At 43.3% G+C, this 16,075-nt stretch overlaps 1 protein-coding gene across 10 annotated transcripts in view; it reads right to left on the bottom strand.

Moving 5' to 3' along the window:
- The window catches only part of LOC121669610 (oxysterol-binding protein-related protein 5-like), a 138,717-nt gene that overhangs the window by 15,349 nt on the left and 107,293 nt on the right, over positions 1–16,075 (bottom strand). For 9 of the 10 annotated variants that reach the window (XM_042038762.1, XM_042038769.1, XM_042038771.1 and 6 more), the window contains 3 exons: positions 8,926–9,082; positions 3,120–3,193; positions 2,005–2,067 (listed from right to left, as the gene is read on the bottom strand). In XM_042038762.1, coding sequence (XP_041894696.1) covers positions 2,005–2,067; positions 3,120–3,193; positions 8,926–9,082 — 294 coding nt within the window. The remainder of the gene's footprint in view (positions 1–2,004; positions 2,068–3,119; positions 3,194–8,925; positions 9,083–16,075) is intronic. The other variant, XM_042038764.1, reaches the window with a different exon arrangement.

Raw genomic sequence — 16,075 nt, 5'->3', positions numbered from 1 at the left:
CTGCAGAGACAAGCCTGAGGCTTAGAGACAGTTTGGTGATACTTTCACACCCAGCTATGAGCCCTCATCCCAGAAAACAAGGCTAAAGAGCTCTAAAACAGAGAGAAACTAATATGAGAAACAATCTGAAATAAGCTAATATTTTTTTCCCTTTGAAAATGGAGATGAAAGAGACTCCACTTAAAAAATGGAATAGGAGAAAATGCGCTGCAGGAAAGCTACCAACACAATATGTATCTGAACTGTGCCTTAAATATGTTCCAATAAAATGTGGGTCAAGAAGCCACAGCTAAAATTACAAATACATATATATATATATATAGAGCTAAGAACCACACAAACACATTGAAAGCAAATGTTCCTCCAGCATCAAATATTTGACTGTCTGTACAGATAGGACAACTGGGATATGCTCACACAGAGAGCAGAGAGAGCAGCCCACCCATGAGCACAGGGCAGTGTGGTTGCCATTAGAAGTCTTCACATTCTCTCTGCTAACCTGGGAAACCTGCAGCCTGCTCCAGCCTGCAATGTGCATATGGCCTGTGTGAACGAAATGCAGAACTGTTTCCACCTCACTGATGAAGATGTGAAACAGAAACACAATTAATCTGCCTTGGCAATGCAGGGAATCCAAGGCAGAGTTGGGAATTTGAAGTTCCCCAAGCCCCAGTCCAGGGATCGAATCACTTGACTGGCTTTCCTCTCCTTCTCATTGCTGAGTGAAAGTAGTTAATGTGCTGTGGTACCTCAAAACAGTGCTGCTGAAAGAACACTGATTTCCAGCAAGGTTTTTCATATCCACTGTACCAAAAGAAGGGCAAATGTTCATGGCATGGCTCTGTAACCTACAACATTTGCTTTTCAATCCATTAATTAAACCAGCATACCCTACAGTCCAGTTTCTAGGAATTATCCCCCCTGCTATCAGAAATCTAAATATGACCCAATTAGCACACACTTTTCCCTTTGGTTCAAGTAGGTGGAATCACTACTTATTTTTAAACTGAAATAGTGTGACAGATCCCTAGTTAGAGTTCTGGAAAGCTAACAGTGAGGCTTTATTTTATGGCATTAGAGCTGAGTGGACGTGAAAAATTACATATTAAACAAACAGACCACCACTTTGCCTGGATTTTTAAGGTACAAGATGTTTCACAATAAGGACTCCCTATTGTCACTGCCACTGCAAAGCATGACAGAAGGCAAGTTACATGGCTGGAGGAGAGCAAGGTGAAGCAGAGTGAAGTGAGAATGACAGGTGCTACAGCACAGGTCTAGTGAGGTGGAAATTCTCAGAATCAAACATCATGTGTCTAAGCAGAATATTCAGGCAGGAAAAAAACACCCAGCTCTGGCCCATCCGGCAGCCAAAGCAATTGCCTGCAACACTGCAAATGAGTAGGCAAGTTGAGGTTCAGTGTTTTGGTGTCCTCATATCTCTTTTTAGTCCACTGGTGTTTCAGAGCAATTTTGACTATTGCAAAACCAAAGGCTTGGGTTAGTGAAAGCAAAGCTCGTGTCCAGGTTCAGAGCCCCATTTCTTTTGATTCACAGATCTGATGCAGTTGTTTCGTGCTGTGCATTTCCTCTTAACTCTTCTTGACAATTGCTCTTGGCACTGTCTAGGAGAGGCCCACCAATGGCTCCCAGGTGCACACAAAGCATGGCAGAAATCGAGGTGGGCAGCCAAATCTTCCATGGGTGCTTCTCCTTTCAAAAGCACACCTGTAAGAGACTGAGCAGCAAGGAAGGCCCAGAGGCTGGGAAAACACAGCTGAGCCACGTTCTCACCCAGAAACATCTCATAAATACATTCCTATTCCTGCATTCATCCTGCATCTCAGAAATCAAACTCCCTTTTGGGCAGCATTTCAGTGCTCTGAGCTGTCCTGTCTAGACAAAGGTCCTTCTTTATATTCCTAAGTCACTGGAAATTCAACACCACTCCATTGAAGGCGTGCAAAACATCTAGCTTTAAAACACAGCCCTGGATGCAGTTACCTGGTCCTTGGGCTTCTCCACTGCCAGGATAAGTGGGAGGCTGATTTTCCTTGAGGAACCTGCCTGAAAAAGCAAAACCAAGATTGGTTTGCAGCTTGCCAGGTTCCAGCAATAACAGAGGACATGTACACAAGTCCTTGTCGCATACTCCCGAAGCTCCTCTCATCACCATCTCCCTGTGCTGACCTCTGCCAGGGCATCCCAGCAGAACAACCTGCAAGCTCCAGGCAAGCACAAGAAAATGTACTGGAAGATGCAGAGATTATTTTCATGTCTCACAAGAAATCACTTGTCTGCAGTTGTTTCTTTTGTGGTATATTTTCATTTCAGCTGGTGCCACTTGCATTTTATAGCTTCACAGTTTAAAATAAATTTAGTTAAAAATTTATTAACTGGTCTCATTTCTATTTCTAGCTACCCTCCAGAAACATGTTAGGGAGCTGCAGCCAAAAAAGCTGTACATGAATCTCAAAGCCAGGTCTCATTTATAAGGTTGATTCCATCTCTACAGGAAATCAAACCCTGGCACTCTGTAACTCTTGATCTAGAGGCAGGTTTTGAGCAGTGAGATCCAGAGGCTTTAGATCCAGTTTTACCTCTCCCTAACAGGCTGGATGGAAAAGCTATGTTCAGGAAATGTTGATTAGTTTGTCTTCCTCTCCTGTTACACCAATTCCCAGAGCTCTCTCCCAGGCTCTCAACTCACTGTTTCAGATGCTGCACTCTACACTAAATACTACAGTTTTCTTTTGCAAAACAATTGCAAAAGATTTATGATTGCCTTGCTGATCAGGAACAGCAGGAGACACCTCTGCTGACAAAGTCAACCTTTCAACCATAATTATTCATATCTAATTACACTGCCTAATGAGGCCCAAGTAAACCAGGGTCTTCTGTGGTAGGTGAAATCAAGCCAGAGGAAAGTGTAGGCTTCCTTGTCATCCCAACCATGCAGAAAACACTCATTTTCTTCCCCTCAAAATATGCACACACAATTCCTGCAGAAACAGAGGGAGAGGCTTTCTCAATGACTTTAAAAAAATGAGTAAGAATGATAAATAACATCCTGAGAAAAATGAAAGCAAGACTGGGAATGGATCCCTATCCCAAAGTACCTTGCCAATGGAGTTCGGAGTCTGTGGTGTCTCATCCTTCAATGACGATGGGCTGTTTCCTTCCACGTCTTTTCCTGCAACAAAAAAATTGTGATTCAAAACCAGAAAAATGCTGTGCAAAACCATGGCTCACCACGGCCTCAGAAGGACTACTGCTAACAGCACACAAGGGAATTTATCATGAGCAGAAGCAAGCACACCATGATCCCAGAGAGGGACTGTGTAGAATTTGAAATAGCCTCGATCCTCATGCTTGGGCAACAAGACTTCTCAGAAGTAAGGTCTCAAAACACCATGGAAAACCAGCATGTTGGTTGCAAAGTCCAGCATTTGAAAGCTGGAAAAAAACAGAGATAAGGTTGCTTCTGCATCCTTAATCAACTCCCTTCTGTGTCTGCATTATGATGCAGTCTTTAATTACATTACCACATTCTCTTTCCTTACATACCCCATGCCTCGTTCAGTGCAAATAATAAATGCAATTCAGTTAATAAGCAGCTATTCAATCCTCCTTGGTCAGTATCTGGCAACTATACACTGATGCACTTGATAGCATGCTTTGTTAGACAAATAATAACCATGATCACAAAATGTGACAGAAGAGTATCTAGGCATAATTAGTAAAACAAAATAAAAAACCCCAACACACTTGAAGAAGATCGTCTTTTGATCAAGTTATTTGTTAAAGTAAGAAGTATTTTAAATTTACAAGCAGTAAATGAGTACTATGACATTTTCCAATCGCTGTAGAAATATATCCTCACTACTCATATATCCTAAACTTGCATATATTATATACCAGCATGAGTGTGTGCAGTCCTAGTCCAGGCAATAAAATGTAACGATAAATACTGTTCCTTTGGCCAAATGTAATCATGTCCTCCCAGTAAAAGAAAGCACAGAGCTTCTATGAAAAAAAAAGCCGAAAAATAGCATCTGATGAGACTAGATTTTTAGTGCCAAGACAGTCATTGTTAACCAATTACACTGTCATTTTCTTCTCAGAATCACCGGCCATCAGAGCTTCAGAATATGGGATGCAGTAAAGAACCACAAAGACAGTGAAACACAATCCATTTGTAACACACTGCAAACATGGCAACAGTTGAAAATGTTCCTAACATTGCGTGGGGCAGCCTTGGAAACACCATCAAACCCAAAACCAGCAAGGGAAAACCCTGAGTCTCCTGAAGTCAGCAGAAGCTGTCATAGATGTGTCAGAACCGTAATTCCTCCTGGAATTATCAGAACAGCCATTTAAGAAGCCAGCTCTGTTAGAAAAGTCAGCCACAAGCCTGTGCTGCCACAGGAGGTCTGGGAGAAGAGGGACAGCACATGCACCACTCATGTGGGGAAGTGGAGTGGCGTGGTGTGGCATGGTGTGGCGTGGCGTGGCGTGGAGTGGAGTGGAGTGGAGTGGAGTGGAGGAAAGACCCACACAGACATGCAGGAAGGTGATGCAACAACAAGGGATCCATCTCTTAACCTACTTTGTCAGCTGTCATGCCTCCCTTGGAAACACTGAGCCCTAAAAAATGCACTCCGAAACCTGATGTTTGTGGGCAGGAGAAAATAAAAAGAAAAATCCCCAGTGGCCAGAGGTTTGACAGTGCCTTTGTGCTACCACGACAAGTGGGATGGCCATAAGCACTGCTGTGCGTGGATTAGAATCTGTGTCTCCATACTTTCTCTTCCTCTCATGGCATTTTCATCCCTATAACCCCCCTTCTTCCTGAAAGAGGCAGAGGAGGATGGAAAAAAATCATAAAGCCACGTGGCTGCTGCACTTGTTTCTCATGAAAAGTATTTTCTGTGCATGTATGGGAAAGTAACATATGGTCTAAAAGTTCAAGTAAAGTTAATGGGAATCAGCTGCTGTCTGCTCCAAGGGAATGGTGTCTATTAGCATAACAGAATTCACATCCATTCTTTATTGTCTAATTTCTTAAAGAAAGCTTAACTCCAAGCTTGTAGACATACAAAAAGCCTGGATGTGAGACATTTCTGCCTTCTCTCAGAAATGCAGTTAAAAGGATTTGCACCTGAACAATGAGATTTTCCCTGTTCCTGAGGTTCTGGACCATCCTGCTCACAGAGCATTATGGAAAAAAAAAGGAACACACAACTGTCCATTCTTACTGTATCATTTTCAGGGCTTCATTAGGTATGTTTATGAAGCAACATCTCCTAGTTTCTTGTGCCAAACTCATTAAATCTACTGGATATGGTGAGGGAAAGGCTGTTTCTCAGAGGAGAGCTATCTTTGCAGTCTGTCTCAGGCAGACCTGCTGCAGCCATGCAGAAGGAGGGGGCCAGCCCTTGTTTGGAAACCAAACTTCATAGGAACAATGTGGAAGTTTCTCAAAAACTCAAAAACACACAGTTAAGTGCACAGAAAGCCCAAAAGCAGGAGTCTCACCCAGAGCACAACAGACACAGCCACCTCAAGAAAATAAATAGGAAACCACAGAAAAACATAAAAGGAGCTAAACATGACCTGGCTATAGAAGCTGAAGCTCTTATCACCCTGATCAAGAAAACACAATGCCCACAGCAGAAAGAGAGCTGAATCTCTCGCAATTTAAAGTGCTGACTGCTACCAGGGCACACAAAGAAGGGTCGTCCACAAAGTAGCCCAAAAGTTCTGCACCAAATAACAAAAAAGACTTTGGGAAGAGAATCAGCAGTGCTTATGGAAACAGCCTTCATCACACTGTGAAGAAGATTGCCAATACTCCAGTTTTGTGGCTACAGAGTAGAATTACTGCCACTTTTTGTCCACTATTGTCATGCACAGGAAAACTAAATATTTAGTTCATTTTCAGAACAGTAACCATTCCTTCTCTTTGGTTTTCAGCCTGGCATAAATTCTACAAGTGCATTTGCCTTTCCCTTTTATAAAGAACAATACAGCAAGCATGACTGGTAAACTACAAGAGGAAATACAAGCTCTGATGTGTGACAAAACTATTGTGAATAAAACCCATTTCTGCTGTAAATACCAGCCACATGACCCAATGTGAACACCTGAAATGTAGTTCCATGTATCCCTCACAGGAAAATTGCCATATTCATGAAAGTACATCTCTTAGGATGCAGATAAGCTAATCTAAATTTTTATTTCAAGACTGTGTGATCTTGCAGCCTAATCAGAAAGAGAAATTCTGTAAAAATTTTTTTAGCTACTTGCCCAATAAATTTCCTATCCTCTGAAACAGAAAACAGAGAAAGGTTCTCTCTCCTCATGGCTAAGTGAAAGACGGACATGAACAAGGAATAAGAATTCATGTCTCTCTAATTTGTGAGGTCCCTATAAAAAGAAAATATCTTACTCAATTTTCTCTCAGTTACAAGAATCATTAGCACTTTTGTATGCAAGCAAGAGTCAAGAAGTCCAAAGTGTTATTTCAGATAGTGCCCTCTGCATTTCCCATATGTTCCCTTTGAAAAAAAAAAATTCTCTTGCTGCACTGAATCTCCATAGCACAGCTCTCCTGAGGTGTAAAGTCTGTCACTCCCTCCTCTCTGAAGTATTTACTTGCATATCTTCATTGTTGGAGGGCGAATCCTAGGTGATGGTGCAGTGAGACCTGCAGCTCCAGCCACATCACAACCCACTGAATTCTGGGCAGGAAATCACTGGGCTTTGCTGCCCACTGCACCCGCTCAACACAATCAGCCCAGTGCTCATGTAAAGAAAACCTGCTGGGCTCAAGCAGCAAAACACAGACCACTGGAAAAGCCTCAAGAACTGAAAGCTCATGTAAAACAACAGAGAAAAATAGAGAAAGAGAAATACTGGACGCAGCATATGGACACAGACCTGTGGCTTATCTGTGGTGATAGCAGCATTGTTCAGAGGAACAGGAGAAGGGAGGGAGAAGCACACACGGTTCAGGGGAAACAAGGCAGAAGCAGCAGCAAAGGAGTGAAAGCAGATCCTGCCATAGGAAATGACAACTGAACGTGAAGAGTAACATGCCCTTCTTGCAGGAAATATGAGGAAAACAAAGAGACAAGGCAGCTCTTTGGGGATGGGAAAAGAAATGAAAGGAGTAAAAGAGGACTAAGGATAGACAAAACCCCACACTCCCTGCAAGAAATCCCCTGACTGAAGGAGTAAATTCTGTTTGTTGAAATGGATATTCTCTCCTTTACAAATCCTTTGGCCTATGCTCTTCCTTTGCAATACTGAGGGCTACAGCCCTCACTGACACCAGTACTGGAGGTTTCCTGGGAGAACTGTGCAGCAGAACAGAAGAGCCAACGTGGCTCAAGGCACTTGTTCTGCTGAGCCCAGCAAAGGCTGCCAGCAGGGATCAAGGAGAAACAGGGTGATGGGGGAAGCTGAGGAAGAGAAAACTCTTCCAGCCACCTCCTTCACACTGAAACCCTCAACTTTCCCTGGTTTCTAAAAGATTACAGCACTGAAAGACCACTGTGAGGGAGTCAGTAACTTTTTTAGCATTGAAAATGCTGGTAAGAACTGAAGAAAGAGCTGGGCAAACTCTAAGCCATGGTTCTCCATCACCTCAAAGCAAGGGGAAGTGAATACAGGCTGGAAAATCAGCCCTTCAGCTCCCAAGGACAGCAGAAGTGAGTTATTTATTTCCCACACATTTGTACAGACTGTATTTATGGGCAGTCATCTGTTCAGAAGTCCCTCCAGGTTTGAAATGTATGAGATTTTAGGTGTCCCATTTTAAATTGTTTTCAATTTCATTACTGAAAGGTTGTTGAAGCTTCCAGCCTCAGTGACAGCCAGGATTAGTCAGCACTGCTGAAAATAGGCTCCCCACTGCCTTACAGCAGACACTCATAAACAAAACACCTGCAAAATCAGAGTCCCTTGAAACCTTTGCACTTAAAGACAATTAGTTCAGGAAACCCAGACCTGGTTTTGTACTACATCTGCAAAGCCCATAGAGGCTGCTGGGTGCTACATCTATATGAGCACTGAAACCTTTTGACAGATGCTATGTTCTTTCTCCAGATATCAGTGTTTTGAAACCTCACGAAGGTGCTGTGAGGTTTGACTACTTAGCACTGACATGGCAGCTGCAGATGACAGCTCAACAAACTTGTGACTGCCCCCTGAAGCACTTGTTTACAGACTGGAACGGCAGCACTGTCTGCAAACTGCAATCAAGGAAAGACTCCAATGTTTACTGTGAGCAACAAATTCTGAAACAATAAAATGAGCTCTTTTCCCCTCAAGAAAGGTGCTAGGAAATTCAAAGCTAAAAAAAAAAAACCAACAAAACCCCAAAGATGTAAAGAGAATGCTTAAAGCCAGTCTGCCATTCATTGCAACCTGTCAAGATTCCTGGTACTTGTAGTGCTTGTAGATATTTACAGAACATTAACCACAGAACTTTTGCTCTTGTAATATTTATCCTGGGCTCTAAATCTGAACAGGGAAACCTGCCATTAAACATCTGCAAATGGGGACAGTAAATTTTAAGCAAGTCCAATGCTTAGGGCAAAACACATCAAGTGCCTTAAAGTGGATGTGCCTGAAAACACTATAGTCATTTTATAAATGTAGGGCCATGCAGCATTCAAACAGTTACAAACCCCAATTCTCATGCCCTCCATTCCCACTTAATGCCATGCCAATGAAAAACAACAGCATCATGAAAGCAGCACTGTCTGGGATCCAGTGCTACCTGTGTTGCAGCAGCTTCTCTCACTTTCTGTTTCACATTCTTGTTTCTCTTTGTTTCCTGGCAGCATGCTAAAATACCTACTTGCAGTCAAGCACCTAAGACACACTGCTTTCTGCACTGACACACCAGAAACCAACCTGGGCTGAGTGGGTAGATGTCATTGTCGGCCCCGAAGAACAGATTGCGCGTCAGCTTGCGAGGATCAACCTTTTGAGGGGTGGACGAGGCCGGACAGAGGGAGAACCTGCGACGAAGAAAGTTCTCCTCCTTCATGGCATGAGCTGTGGGGGTTTTCTGAAAAAGAAAGATAGAAATTACAGTTCATTTCAAGACACAGGAAATCAAAGTTTTCACACCTACATGGCTCCACTGCTTCAAAGCCACCTAATCCTATGCAGTGTAGCAGATCTTTTTATAGAGTGCCAGAAGGCTATGCAGGGGAAAAAAACTGGTATTAGTTTGAAGCTACAATTGCTGATTAGCTGACTCTCAGTATTGGTAAACTGTAGGGAAGAGGACACTGCTCCTCAGTGAATCCAGGCAGTATAACATCTTCCTGCCTACGAGGATCTATTAGGATAATAGCTACTCACTGGGTGCATTCAGTGCCTAACATTCAGTACACAGTGCCTGAAACTCTTTTTTTTAAAGGCTTTTGAGTCTCATAAATGCAACTCCATTGGTGCCAGCAGAGTTACACTGTCTCCGCACAAATCAACGTCAATCTGAGCTGTGTGGAGGAAGACCAGCTGCACTGGCTGCAGGGAGCAGCAAGAGGAGATCACACCAGTTACTCCCACCCTTATTTCCTATTACAACACATAGAAATGATTTTGGTTTCTTTAAAATGCTATTAAGATCAGCCCTGCAGTTTGATCAGTAAGATAACCATTGCTGCTCTGTGAGGGTAAAGACCAGCATTTGTGTCCCCAAAAGCCTCCCTGCATCCCTGTACTGGTGGTACTTTGCTCTTTACCAAGGCTTGGCTAATGCATTAGACCATCCTGGCTGGAATTAAAGGGGTTTTTTATACCCATCCAACAAGCAGTTCTTTCTTACCCTTTACAAACAGATATTATGACTGTGTCCTTCCCAAGTTACAGGCTTTATTCTCTCCCCATGTGCAGCCAGAGGCAGGGCTCTGGAGAGCAGTAAGTGTTAACCCAGCCTTTGGGTGGCATCCCTCACCACAAGGTCTGCTGCTTCTCTGGGGGACAGCTACTGAGGTAAGGAAAATCCTTTAAGGGTAGCACACATTTCCTGAAAAGCATCTCCAAGTTTTCCCATCTCTTTTAGGCTACTGGGAAAACAAAGAAGAAAAGGTTGCCCAGAGTCACAGTGCAGTTTGGGAGGGCAGGACCAACATGCTCCTAAGGTGGCACAGGTGGGAAATGGGCTGATAACAGGCTAGAACACCCTATGCTACCCTTCCTGCTCCCAGGTCCACCGCTGTACTTGAGCTGCCCAAATGCCCCAGTTTCATGGGGAACCCTCCATGGCCTCTTGGAGCTCAGCCTTCACGGCCAAGACACCACATAAGCAGATGCCATGAATGTGTCCCACTGAGAAACTCCCCTCCTGTGTTTTATCTGGGCTCTGTAGCTCCACCTGCCCAGCCAATCCCTGTAGATAACAGGCCCAGTGTTGCAGGTTTTGTAATTTTTAAAAATTTATTTGCCCAGCAGGCTGCATCGGCTTTATAAACTAGCTGCTGTGTAGAAGGCAAGAGAGAATCTGGTCCTTTTTTCCCCCAAGAGAAGGCCTCAGTGACCAAGAGCTTAATTTGCTCTAAACCAGGCTGGACTCCAGCAATGTGCATGGATTACCAAAACCACTTTGAGCAGCAGGTCTTTCTGAAACCAGCTCACCATAGGATGCCTGAGACATCAGGTGTGAGGGTCTGTAATATTCAACAACAGGCTAATGGGTAGCAGGTGGGGCTAACCCAAAAATGGGGCTCCCTCGGGCTACACAGCTGCCATTTGAAGGGGATGTGTGTCCCCTGTGGGCCTGCATCATCCGTGCAGGATGAAACAAGGTCTGTGCAGTGCTCTCCGAGAACTCCAAAAGCCCTGTGTGTCAGCATGGCCCCACTGTGAAGCAGTGTAAGACAGCACACACTCAGCAGCACAACTTCACTGCAACCCTTTCACACAACTCCTGGGGAAAGGCTTTGTCTGAGCTCCAGGACACGGACGCTGGATGGGGCTGCCACGGGCAGAGCCTTCGCCTGGCACCTCCTGCAGGGCTGTGTTTCAGGCTGATGCCATGTCATGCAGCTGGGTGAAATGAGGTGGCTGCAGCTTTCCACTCGCTGCTGCCCTGCCTCCTGTCAATTCAACAGCCCAGGAAAGCGCTCCGCAAACACGTCCAGGCTCAAAACGTCCCCAGGTTCCCCCTGTGGCCAGCGGCATCTCCGAGGCAGCAGGTACCATACCTAACTTAGCAATGTAAAAAACCTCTATTTGCTTAGAAACTCTTGATTGCATACAGCTGGGGGGGCAGGGGGGTGGCGGGGAAGACACAAAACTTAACCGGTAACTTCAGAAAAAATAAGGAGAGAGAGGAGGAAAATACAGCCAGCTATGTGTCTGAAAGCAAAGTATTTAAAAATAATCTAGGTCTAAATAGCTGGGTTTGGAATGCTAACAGTGAGCTATTTTTTGTCCTTGTTCCCAGAAAGGCAGTCTCAACTCTCTACCTCTAGAACTGCTCGTAAGTGGCTCGGAACAAAAGCAGATGAGTGGGATATTTTCCCCCAAAAAGCAGTGACCTGGCGAGGCTGTGCCAGTTGTGCAGGAAGGTGTTCAGAAATCCCAGGCCCACCCAGAAGAAGCAGGCTGAAGAACAGGTTACAAACATAAACCATCCATCCATCAGCTCTTACACCCTGACAAGGCAACAGAAAGGCTGGGTCCATCATCATTTTGTCTCAGAATACCATGAGCTGTGTCAGTGAAAAACTGCCAGCCAGCTCACACTGATGTCAGTAGCAAAACCTTAAAACACATTTTCTTTCAACTGTTGCTATATTTACGAAGCAGAGAGACCGATATTCTAATGTTTTGCTCACTTATTATTTCACACTATTTAACTACAGAATAATTGTCAGAATTACTGTGCTGATGCTCTCTCATTCCCACAGTTACTTAAGCCATCAGCCTGATGGCAGAAAAATTCTGGAGGCCTTGTTCAACTGGGAACCGCCAGTAACAAAGGAAAAAGACTTTTCTCAGGTCTGGCTCTTCTCTTACCTATCTTCATACAAACTTGTGGCAGCAGCTCATCTCTTTTTGACCACATGGATCAATTAGTGTAAGTTCCTCTTAACTGGTGCTTTTTGGCAGAAAGCACCCAGTGACTGAAGCTCCCCAAGAAACAGCAGCAGAAATGTGTCTGTCACACACACACACACACAACCATGCAACGCACTGTGCCACCAGTATGGTGTTTTCTGGCTTGTTTTTCAAAGATATCTACATAAGATACATTTGATCCTCATCCAGACAGGCTCTTGTGTAGCACAAAATCACAAAACCAAACTTTTTTTCTTTTGTATTTTGGGTTTTCTTAATATATTAGACATTTTTGTCCTTTTTGGGAGAAAATGCAGTTCACATTATTAAGATTCTATGATAAACTTGAAATATTTGGTTTGATTTCCAAAAGACATCTGTGTGTATGTCTGCATCTGTATCTAACCCTGTTTCATCCTCCCTCCCAATCCCTTTTGTCCCATTTGAAAAAGTCACAGAGTTCTGACAGGCATTAGAAAACTTGAAAATATTAGTTTCTTAAAAGTTGTATCTTCTTAAAATATCAGTGGCTAAAGAAAGAAGGGAAACTGTAAAGCTGTCCTCTGAACCCAGCTATTACCAAACATCAGTGAATCCAACATAAGCCACAAATCCATAAGAAATTGAGGCCTCATTGCTCACTTACTCAGAGAACTACTTGTAGTATCTGTCCATAAAGGTCTGACTGCCCAAGCTGGCTTCAAATAACATAAAGCTCATGAGAGCTGTAGGGGAAGATGAACAGTAGATGCCAGGGACAATTTTCCAAAGGGATGTAACAGGAAGGGGCGAGGTGCATTCACTGCTTTTCATAACTGGGCTCTTTACACACCCAAATAATCCAGAAAACATACAAAAATTTAGTGCTGCTGATGTATCTGGTAAGAAATAAGCAACAACAGAAGACAAGCCTCTTCTTCAAAATCACTGTGAGTGATTTTGAGCCTCAAATCTTCCACAGCTGATTTGAAGACAACACTGTTGTTCTGAAACCCAAATCTACTTCTAAATCAGTATTTTGGAGGTTGCTTCAGGATATGGCAGATGCTTCATGGGAACCAGTTCTGTGGGGGCTCATGGAATAGAGAGAAGGTAAAAATCAAAATTGGGCCAGAATTGCAGAGGGCCAAAAATTGCCATTCTGTCACCAAATCACTTATGTAACACAAGGCAAGAAACGTCACCCACTGCTACTGCATTCCCTCCAAATCCAGCAGATGAGATGAAGATTGTCCTAGAAAGACAACATGTCTTGATTTGAAGATGCCAACTGGTGCAGAATCCATAAGCTCACTTAGGAAAATAACCTCATAATGAAAAGCCTTCATTCTAGCTCTTGCATGGATTTACCTGATTGTTAGCCTTGGTAGACTAAAGTGCCCTGAAGTTTGCAGCTCAGGTAATTTCTGCCCTTCCATTCTGTGCTCCTGATCCTAAAAACGAAGGAAAGGTAATACAGAGAGTATTGATAGAGCCACTAAACACAGTACTTTTCAGGATTGCTCCTTTTGTGTTGACAGCTCTCTAAGCAGTAATGGGCTGTTAAATGTGGGCTGTTCACCAGAGCTTGAAAAGGAATAAATAATTCAGCAGGAAGAAATAAATTTCTTACTAACCCTGTCTTTGAGACCTCTTTATCTTTTAAAAACACAAAATACAGCAGAAGAGAAGTCTATGTCAAACGCCCACGGAGCACAGGACAAATGAAAGCGGTGAATTTAACGGGGTGCAACAGCACAGTGGGACTTCCCTCCCCAGGTGGCTTCAGGAATAACCAACGCAGAGCAATGGGGCAAGAATAAAAGTTACTTTATCAGCAAACCTCGTGGCTGCTATTAAAGCAAATGGGAACTGCCACTGCTCTCCTCTTCTGGGACTGGACCCATTTTGGATGAAGGCAGTGATTAAAACATGTAAAGATGATCACTGTGGCTGCAGAGATGCCTTTCACACACAGCTGTTCTGCATCCTGGGCCTTTTGTGCTTGCTGGGAAGATAGTGGTCACTTTCAGCATCAGGCTTGAAGCTTCTGGGGATGGAATTTTCCTGGCTCCTTCTTTAAATTTTCAAAGTTCCTGATATATAATTACCACACAGTTAAACACTGTGCAGATATTATGTTGTCCTTACCCTCTGAAAACCTGTGGGTAGGTTGGTTTGCTTACTCTCATTTCCAGCATTTTAAAATAGATTGGAAATACGTACTTCTCTATAAATAGTTAATTAGGGGTTTTATATAGTCAAGAAGGCTGTGCTAGTTAAGGGGGGCTCTTAATTTATTCAAAGCTTGCTTCCAACAACCTTCTCTTTTTCTGGTCACTAAGTATTCCCCAGAAATTAAATTAAATTGTGTTTTGTATTCAAAGCAGTCATTCACTCCAAAGCCTGCATCAACAGGGAAAATTAGATCTAAAGATACTGACATTTCCTGATCCAATTAACCCTGAGGAGGTAAAAATTTCATGAATGAAATGAGAAGGCAAATTGTTAGCAGATACATTTCTAGTGATTACAGTTCTAAGTATTCATAAGGAAAAACAGCAGCACAGATCCTCAATAAGGGTAAATTATTAGTTCAGTGCTGTGCTGGTGATTTACAACAGCTGAAGAACCACAATCAATTTAGGAAGTCTGAGAAATCTGTTTCTGAAAGCTATTCCCAAAAATGCCTATTAATAAGATAGATAATTGGACAACCAACCCCCTACTAACAGTTAAATGAAACCTGATACAGTAAAAAGTGGCTGTGCAGGCAATGTTTTTCTCTACCTAATTCATGTTTGTTGACTAGAGAAATGGCAAAATGCACATATTGCAGCTGACACCGAATATTTTGGGCTCTTGTGGTGTGAGTTGGAACCTGAAGCAATGGAGCTTCACAGCAGGTGTCAGCTATTCTCTATTCCTTTAATTATTTAGGGTCAGCTATTTCTCTGTGGTGCAGGCAAGGGGACCTTTCCTCCCTGGTTGTACTGCAAGAGTGCTCTGATTTTATGCATGCCACAGTACTCAGCTTGCCAATCAGCCCAGGCTGGAAAATCAAGTAACGTGGGTTGCTGAAGACACCCATCTCCAACCAAGGGATGGGCTTTGTTAAGATTATATGCAACAGATTTCTCTCAGCTGCTTTGGCAAGCTCAGGAGCATGGCTAGTCTGGTCCTACAGTCTAATTCAAAGCTCACATGTCCTGCAGAGTCCTTGGAGCTGCCTCCCTTGTGCTGTTTTTGTGGAAGTTGCCACAGCCACCCCAGCAATCTGCCCTTGCTTTCTCTGAGAACAGAAGAACAACCTCTTTCTATCACCTCCTGCCTCTCTCCCTGCCTTTTCCTGCACTGGGCAGTGAAACTCACGTAGTAATCAGGAGACAAAACTATTTCCTCCCTTAATTCTCTGTAAGACGTCTTGATTAATGTTTTCTTTGTATACACCAGAACATTTCCAGCTTCAGGCACACCAGCAGCACTCAGATGCATAATCTTCTTACAACTAATCTCTCTCTACGGTGAGCATTATGTACAAAGACTACAAACAGAACAACTGCAGGCAAAACCAGGCCCTGAATGCCTACACTGAGAAAAAGACATCCCAAGTCGTTCCTGCTGGGGATCCCTATCTAACACAGGACTAAGAAATTTCGAGGTAGGGTCACATAGGGCAGAATGTTTTTATTTGACATGTAGGAAAACCTCATCTTCAGAATCATCTCTGGCTTGGATAAACATCTGTGAGCAAACACCAGCCCATCACTAAAGTCATGTAGTGTTTGGGAAAGGGATCACTGCAACCTTATGGCTTAGAAAAGGGCACTGCAATAAGCACTACCTACACAATCCTCATGTGGTTTGCTTTTTTTCTTAAAACAGTTGCAACTGACTCAGGAAACGTTACACTGGCGATTTCTTCCAGCTAAGAATATCGAGTGGGTTGCTGAAATGAATGCTTAATGATTTTTACATCTACCTCCTCTGCCCTTTAAACTATAAATTGATT

This window comes from Corvus kubaryi, unplaced genomic scaffold (assembly GCF_017639235.1).
Source record: "Corvus kubaryi isolate FWS band 111438036 unplaced genomic scaffold, C.kubaryi_AGA036_p1.0 37392, whole genome shotgun sequence".
In the NCBI taxonomy this organism is placed as follows: domain Eukaryota; kingdom Metazoa; phylum Chordata; class Aves; order Passeriformes; family Corvidae; genus Corvus; species Corvus kubaryi.
Note: the sequence above shows the minus strand (reverse complement) of the source record. Positions and strands in the feature narration are given on the sequence as shown.